The 9086-nt window shown below is 42.8% G+C and overlaps 1 protein-coding gene across 1 annotated transcript in view; it reads right to left on the reverse strand.

The window, feature by feature from the left end:
• The window catches only part of PCNXL2 (pecanex-like 2 (Drosophila)), a 155112-nt gene that overhangs the window by 82762 nt on the left and 63264 nt on the right, over positions 1–9086 (reverse strand). The window contains exons 16-17 of the mRNA XM_009891164.1: positions 8401–8510; positions 6083–6179 (exon numbers count right to left, since the gene is read on the reverse strand). Of these exons, the coding sequence (XP_009889466.1) occupies positions 6083–6179; positions 8401–8510 (207 nt within the window). The remainder of the gene's footprint in view (positions 1–6082; positions 6180–8400; positions 8511–9086) is intronic.

A 9086-nucleotide genomic window follows, 5' to 3' on the forward strand; every position in this document is an offset into this window, starting at 1 on the left:
TTGCTTTGTCCCAGGAAACTCCAATGCGGTTTAGCCGAGTTCTCGAGCCATCACCACCCTCCTTCCCTTTCCCACGGTGCTCAGGAGCACGCACCTCCAAAAGAACAGCACTCCCTCCCCTCCGAGAGCTGTGCCCTCTCCAGACAGCCCTGTTCTCCGCATGGACTACAGGTGGGAATGTGCAGGAGCAGAGTTAGGCCTTCCAAACTCTTCCCAACCATCTTTTCAAAACATAGTCCTGCTGGCCGTGCTCCTTGCTTCTTGGCCGTCATATGCAACAGGAGAACCACGACACGAGGGACATCACAGGAAAGGCCTTCTCTTTCCTGAACAAACCTTTGATCCCTGCCTGTCTCCGCAGGTCCTCTCCAGTCAGTTCAGACCTTCTCTCACTTCAGAGTTGTGCACCCATCTCTAACTCAAGTGGTTTTAATATGTGGAGCAGGACTGAAAAATCATGATCAAAACCCTGGTAAAGATGGACGAGGGAATTATTACCAATGCATGTAATGGCAATAATTTTTTCTTAACCTTTCCGACTTTTTTTAAAGATGTTGCATATAAAAATCTACAAAAAGCAGCACTATTTAGCTTGTAAAATTCAGCATCCGAGAAAGTTAAGCAATGCCAGATTTATATGGCACTATTTCAGCCCTTTTGTGAATATATATCAAAAGTCTTGATCAAGTATCACTTTCTGCACAGCTGAATCCAACTCCTTAACAAGCTTAAACTCCTAAAACAAGCTTATAAAAAACAAAACCACACTCCAATCATATTTTCAAGCTCTTCTCCACAACCAGAAAGGATTACTATTAAAATGATTTCTTACTCTCACAATCTGGTGACTGAAGAAGCTGTCATTTTAAGAACTACATCAAATATTAAGAATTTAGCTGTAAAATCAGCAGAGATTATAATAATGGACATTTTGGGGAGAGGTGGCATGCTAACTTTCCATTCTGTGCCAAGACACTAAAGAAAATCTTTTCAAAAGATTACATTCAAAAGAGAACAGATTACACAGATTATATTGCATAGGACTGGTATTTCCCACCTTTGCCATCTTTGAGTTTGCACGTGTTCTTTTTAGGGTGCTCTCACTGCTTTTGACACATTAACAATCCCATACAGGGAAAGGTCTATGTTTTTAAAGCAATGACTATTATTCACGTATTTAAACCCAAATTTGATAATTGCATTCCAACTGTGGCAACATCTAAAGTGTTTAAAACATCACATACGCCCAGGCTTGCCCTTCTGCCCTTGCACAGAAGTGCTTCAAAATGTAAATGAACTGCTCAGCTGCTGACTTGCAAAACGGTCCTCACAGGAGCTCCTTCTTGATGTGGCAGACACATTCAAACTTCTCACAAAATTCAGGGGTTTTTTCCTTTGAAAACAAAGCTGAGCATTAGCCGCTTTTGTTTCATGCTGTGGCCTAGTGTTCAGGACTCCCTAGGAAACAGCTGTCCCTGCGAAGTTATCTCTCTGGCTCAGGGGAATTCAGAGCTACCCTCCAGGAAAAAACCTTGGGCATCCACTTACAGGCTGCTGCAAGTGGACCTGTGGCTTCCACCCCTCCTGCAAAGCACGTGCCCCTTGGACGCAACTCTGTTCCCTGTCCTGCATTTAGACCCAACTGTCTAAAGCAGGATTTTGGATTCCATTCCCAAGGCCAGGCACTTATGAACTGAATGTTGAACAGCCCTATGATGTGTTGTTTGAGTCCTTCATTCCCATTGGTCCAACATGGGAAAGTTAAACTCTGATCGCACTTAAAAAATCTCTACAGAGTTAATCACTGTTATAGTTTGGGCTGAAAGCAGGTGTTCTTTTTCCTCCATTTTACACTCAAGGGGAAAAAGAAACCCCAAACCAACATCACTGCATTTGATGCCTCAGAGATTTTACAAGCAGAATATGCTGTAGTGGCACTTTTTTAATTATTATTTTCAATTATGCTTTTGGAGCTTTGTACAAATCCTTTTACTAGCTATCTAAATGTTTGTATTAAAGGCCAGGAAGGAAGCTGAGTTTGAATGTAACACATTAGCACCCTCAGGCCACTGGTTAATCTAGTAATCAGCCATGTGGATGCCTATAGAAATTAATTATAATGGTAGGAAGCTCCATTCTCAAAGTTGAATGGTCAATTATCCATCACAGATGCTTTATAATTCAGGCTTCCAAAGCTGGCAATTCTTACACAGCTATTCAAGCAAAGGAAAAGAGTAAAGGTCATGTAACTAAACATTAGAGACACTGTATTTATTATTCCTAAAATCAATGCAAAACAACTACAGAATACAACACATTAATTTTCTGTATTAACCTTGTTTGCTTTCTGCTCCGTGAGGAGGTGATTAGGTTACCTACACCTCAGAATTTCTGCTTAAAATGGGTCTTATTTAAATGGCATGTTACGTAGACCAAACGTCTGTATATAGACCAGAGCACGGCTGGCTGTTGTGTTGCATCCTGCCATCTCTTGCCACTGGCAAAGGATCAGGAATGCTCTTCTTGCAGAGGAGCACTCCAAGAGGAAAAAACGAACTACCGCCATGAAATCTCCTTCAAATACCGACATGTTGTTTCATCTGGTTTCCGAACTGTTTGAAGATCCCCTTGCAGAAGTTCTGGAAGCCATTTAAAATTGGCTTTTAGGAGTCAACCGAGTCCTACATCCTAAACATGACTGCTGTTGCTGAAGCAAGTCAGCAGAGACTATGGCTTGATTGTGTTCCTCCGACTTGAGGCACATGCATTTTCTCCTGTCTCAATTCTTCCCTACTTGCTCTGTTAGCACTGCACTGTGAGATAGCAGTGGGAGTCTCCTGGCAAACTGGTTAGTGTTTAATTGAGACAGAAGTACCAGATAACACAGAGGCTAGACAAAGAGCCAGCCTTAATCAGAAATTGCCCTCTCGTTCTTCAAGAGATCTCCCAGTGTGGAAGAATTAGCACTGCTAATTGACATTGTAAGCAAACACATTTGCTTACAATTTTTATACAGATTGAGGGAAGCCTGGACAGAGGCAGGGGGGGAAAGGTAGCAAAGAACTAGCAAGCTCCAGCAACACTGAAGGAAAGCAGCCTCTGTCTAAAAGCAGCAGCACAGAGTATCAAATGTACAGAGCAGAAAAGCGCCAGCTCCAAACCCAGGTACATCCTGGAAAGTAAAAGGTGCCAGGAATCCCACTCAATTAAATGCAAAGAGAACACTGGCAAAACATGACAGGAATGACACATGGTGAAGAGAAGAACTGAAGTCCTATGTCTGGCCAACCCCACCGCAGTCCTCCCTGCGCTTCTGCATCTTCCACCCCAGTGGCTCAAGGACCCAAGAGCATTTGAACCACATGGTAAATATGTTAGTATAAGGCATCAGATCCCTGTCCACCTTACTGACACAAAAATAGGTCAAGAGTCTGCAGCACAACTCCATTTTGAAAATACAGCCAGGATCTCAGACATGAATTTGTTAATTCTTTTGGGGTTTTTTTTGTTTTAAATATATCAAAGCCTTGCTCAAGGTTTCGCTCTGCACTGTGAAATGAAACCAGTTAAGTGGACAGCCCCAGTAACTACTTCAGTCCCTGGCAAGGGTCTATCTGCAGAACAGATCAGATCAGACTCTGTACTGCTCCCAAGAAGGGCACTATCAACAAAAGATGCAAGTGGGATATAAATATGGGGGAACAAGAAGCTTTCCATTACATCTGCCATACAGTACTCATGTATAACAATGGACTGACAATCACAGAATGGTAGGGGTTGGAAGGGACCTTCGGAGATCATCTAGTCCACCCCCCCCGGCCAAAGCAGGTTCACCTACAGCAGGTTGGACAGGAATGCATCCAGGTGGGTTTTGAATATCTCCAGAGAAGGAAACGCCACAACCTCTGGGCAGCCTGTTCCAGTTCTCTGTTACCCTCAAAGTAAAGAAGTTTTCCCTCGTGTTGAGGTAGAATTTCCTGTGTTCCAGCTTGTGCTCGTTTGCCCTTGTCCTGTCACTGGGCACCACTTCAGATGCAGCCTCACCAGGGCAGAATAGAAGGGGATGAAAATCTCCCTCAACCTGCTGGCCATGCTCTTTTTAATGCACCCCGGGAGACCATTGATTTTCTTGGCCACGCAAGGGCATGTTTCTTCCTCGTGGTCAACTTGTTGTCCACCAGGACTCCCAGGTCTCTCTCTGCAGAGCTGCTTTCCAGCAGGTCAGCTCCTAACCTGTACTGGTATATGGGGTTATTCCTCCCTAGGTGCAGGACCCTACACTTGCCCTTGTGTTCTAGTTCCTGACCTTGCCCTTCCTTAGGTTCCTCTCTGCCCAACTCTCCAGCCTGTCCAGGTCTCGCTGTACGGCAGCAAAGCCTTCTGGTGTGTCATCCACTCCTCCCAGTTTTGTATCATCAGCAAACTTGCTGAGGGTACACTCTGTCCCCTCATCCAGGCCGTTGATGAATATATTGAACAATGAACTGTGGCGATAACCCACACACCAGAAATACCACAGAATGTAGAAAAACTTTAACACACTTTATTTTTTTTTACTCTGTTACTAGCTGGACATTCATATTGCAGTGCGACCCTGTTGCAGTTTAGTTTGCAAGAAACTGTAGTTCAATACCAGCAACCAGAAGAAGACATATCACTTAATCTTATGCAGGCCTTATTAGAGTAAGCAGTTTAAAATATTATTATACATGGTAGAAAATAACAAACTAAGCAGAAGCTTACAAAAGAAAAGTAGAAAACATTGGTAGTGTGAGATCAACTGTAGGCTGCGTAACACCTTATAAAATGCCCAACAAATATGATACAAGATGTGTAGAATAGACGCATCCCTTTGAAGGGACATCTGGAGGCCAGGCCAGCTACCGCACTAGCAACCTGTACCACTAGGCACTACAGTCTCTCAGGTCATGTCTAAGGGTCAAAAAAAGACAGTTTGTCTTCCAGGCACTCTGAACACTCCTTGCTTCTGCAAGTATTCAGGAACTTAGGAATAATTGCCTAGATTGCACATGCTCAGATGCAGTTGTTAAGGATACGGTAAGGAGGAAGGGCTGCCTGACAGCTGGGAAGCAGGACAGCTCCTGACTCTAAGAAATGTCAAACACCCCTTAATACTTCTGGAAGCTTGACAATCTTCCCGCATGAACTCTTTATAAAAATCAACCTCACCTGGGTAACAGTTAGTGAGAAGTTTTTTAATATAAAAAGACACAAAAAGGAAGATGGGTCACTTTGGATGTTTAAGCTGAAGTGGGAAATAAGCTAACACAAACTTAGAGCTACGTGCCAGACAGTAGGACATAAACAGTCTGCCAAGCAAAGAAGCAAGAATGAAACAGCAACGCTTGGCACCAGGTATGTACCTCCCTCTCTCATACTAGTCAAGTCTCACATGCTTCTTCCATCTCTAGGCGCCAAGTCTGGTCTATGCTCCACCTGGCTTGGCTGGAGTGGAGGGGACACAGTCAAGAGTACGTCCTGGTAGAGAAAAAGGCATTTCTGAAAACCAGGTCAACTCCTAGCCCTAGAAAAAGAATGAATCGGGGATGTTTAAACACACTTAATTCTGTGGACCAAATCCTGTCCTCCTCCAACACCGACAGGAGAGTTTGGCAAGACCGCTGACCTTTTTGAACGCTCGTTGAACAATCCAGCCTACCTTGTACACACCAGGTTGCCAGGCTATAACTCTATGCATAGAACCTGCATTAGCTCTTTGAGTACCAGGATGAGATACCTCATTCCCCAAGCTCTAAGACTGTGTTTCCCATCAACTATATTAAGGAATCAATGTTGCCGAGTCCTTCAAAGGAACCCTTCAGAAAGGAAAACTGCAACATTGCCCTTCTCCTTTCTGGCCTCACTGGAGAGAAGATCTAGAAGAACTTCTCTCTGTTTCCATCTGTGGATTTAAAGGAACAGGACAGAGATCCTCCCATTTTCTGTCCTTTTATAATTTAAATATTTAAATTACTAAAAGAGAATATTTAAGAGGTTCCTCAGCAGGGAAGATGGAGGGGAGAAAGCTTTGAACAGAAAATAATGAAAGAAAAGGTCTTACCACTGATTCTCTCATCTTTTCTGGGAGTGGATCTGCTGATGAATCTTCGAACTGTTGACGTAGAAAGTGAGGAACATATTTGCATTGAATAAGGGACCTATTAAAAAAAAAAACACAACAAAACAAACACCTAGTTAGGGTACTTTTGAACATGTCTAACATGAATATTCCTGCGGGGCAGAGGAGGAGGAACAAACAGCCTCAGATTTCCTTCCTCATGTATGCAGTAGCTATCTTATCTCTGTACAGATGGAGATTGACACAAACCAGCTCTATCTGTGATCAGGGTGGAACTTCCTCGTAAAAATGTTAAGGAGTCTCAGCAGTCCAATCAATGTGACTCAGCCATTGAGAGGAATGAGCAGAGAGGGTACTGTTCCATTCATGCCCCTTATTAAAGTTTCAGCAAAGCTGAAACTGCTACAGGAGCTGTTTAGACCCATATTAGAAAGGCCAAAGAAGATATTTTTGTATAAATTGTATATCAATTCTCAGTTCAAGATTTATGTGCTACCTCCTCCTCCATCTTGAAGTTTATCCCACAGGCCATCCCTTAAATACTGTTTCCAATCTCCTTAACTTCCTTTAATTAAGTTCAGAGCTGTTTAAAAAAAAAATCTTAAACCGCTTTTTTTTTTTTAAGGATTATACATTTTAATCATGATTGCACAATAAACATTTGATGTTGTACATATATTTGAATCTTAAGATATTTAACAACCATTTCAGCTGCTGCAGATTTGATTAAGAACGTTATGAAATTGAGAGCTAAATTTAAAATGTTTTTAATGGTTTAATATCACTTCCTTAAAACAAAAGTTTTAAGGAAAGACAAGTTTCTGTTCTATTAAAGAAGTTAATGAACTGGTGTATCCTTCCTAGGGAGTGGGAGAGTAGAATACATTTAAATTACTTCAAAATTGAAAGAGCTCACACTTCCATGCTGATTTGCAATTTACCTGTGTAGATTTTACTCCAAGGCTAAACAAATCTTCCCGATACAGCACACAGCTTCACTTCCTTCCATACTGTAACAGCCAGTGAACTACACACTAGCTACACAAAGTTTGATCCATGTCTAACTTACATTGGTGCCAGACACAGTAGGCTTTGGATAAAGTTAATGGCAATAGATATAAGCAGCTCTTGTTGCTTTGCCAAATCAGAACCTTGTAATGTATAAATATCAGATTACCTGAATCTTCTGGATGATAAAGAAGGAATTTCTTAAGCCTTCGCTAAGATTTACTGGGATGCCGTATTTCTACTAGTGTCCTATATCCTTTCCTTCCTCATCAGAATTCTCGTTTTCCCAAGTTTCTCTCCTCAAATATGGTCTTGAATGGTGTAAAAAGCCCTCCACTTCCCCCCGCTCTCTCCTCATTACAGAATTGTGCGCCCAACTACCCTGACTTACCACATACCTAGTACAATCTACATACACTGAAGAGCCTCACCTCAAGACAAGCACAATACACCTCATGAATCAAAGGCAAGAACCCAGGGCTTTCCTTGCAGGCCCTCTGCACTGTTCTAGACTGAGCTGTCTGTGAAACAAAATCCCAGATGGCACAATTATACCAGCTGCACAAAACCCATTTTCTTGCTTAATCCCACAGCCATATACATAGATGCCCAGCTGCTTGTGGGCCACTGCAGCCCCTATGACAGCCACATAGCGCAGTTCCCACACATGAAGACTCCTGTCTGTCGCCCCTGAAATATGGATCTACAGGCCTCTCTCGTGTTACCTCAACCTGCAGATGACAACATTGGGGACTTCTCCCCTGGATCTCCCTTGTTCTCAATGGCAGCTCTTAACACACACTACCTTTCCTCAGCTACCTTTAGCAGACTGTGTCAGAGCAGAAAAGGAAGGAGTTAATATCAGGGAGGCACAGCCTACTGACAGTGACCCTCAACAAGAGCTAGAATTGAGCCATCTTCCCAGTACATCAAACACCCTTTCTCCTTGCCACGGTGCTGCCCAACGCACATTCTGCAACTGCAGTAGCCCGAGAGCCCCCTCAACTAAATCGCTATCCTGCAACATGGCAAGCACACAATTTCCCAGAGGGTGAAATCTGCTTCAGAGAATTCGGACAGCGGTGTTTAAAGAGCACCAGCCTTACTGGTAATCAGACTGCAGCACTTCATTTATTTACAGGACTGATACCAACCAGGCAGACACGGTGAGGAACCTCCACCTCACCACAGTATACTTTTGGGAGACAGTCCGTGCGGTTCTGCAACGCAGGCATCACTCTGGTTGTGTGTTGTACAGAGTAATCAATAAATAACATTTGCAGGCAACTTACATCAGTACAGATGGGTCACTGCTTTGTCTGCTGAGGTGATAAGAAAGTGCAACTAGGAGACCACAGAAAGCAGAGAACAGCGCTGGAATGTGTTGTGCATCCCAGGGTTCCTGAACAGAAGGACAGAAAGCAGAGTATTTGTAAGTTAGGAATGCAGAACTTAATTTTCTTATTTTTCTCTTTTTTTTTTTTTCCTTCTTAAAGTAGGCTAAGCCATACATGCAGTGTTAAATACACAGCACCTAAATTTGTACACTATCTACCAAGGACTGAAAATCCTTTTTCATATCAAAGTCTATTATTGGGAAAAAGACTGAAATTAGAGGCATGTTTGGTGATCATATTATGTAATTCCTCTATAATCAGCAATTAGCTAGAAAACCACATGAAAGGCAGGTTTTCTTTCCTCTTTAATGAAACACTAGAGGCAATTTCTCATTAAAATGAGATGCAAGTGAAATGATCTACACTGCATTTGTCTAAACTCTAAATTGATATGTAGTTACTTGACCTGTGGCCAGACTGCATACAACAAATGCCAATGTCATCTGAATCAGGCAGTGGGGTACAGTTCTGGCACCGCACTCTGAAATCTTTCTGCTGCTTCGCACGTTACATCCAGGCCCTGCCTGGATGGTAGCACAGTGGAGAGGGAGAGCTCTCACCACCCCACATGACATCCCTGG

This window comes from Charadrius vociferus, unplaced genomic scaffold, assembly GCF_000708025.1.
Source record: "Charadrius vociferus isolate BGI_N301 unplaced genomic scaffold, ASM70802v2 scaffold78, whole genome shotgun sequence".
Classification (NCBI taxonomy): domain Eukaryota; kingdom Metazoa; phylum Chordata; class Aves; order Charadriiformes; family Charadriidae; genus Charadrius; species Charadrius vociferus.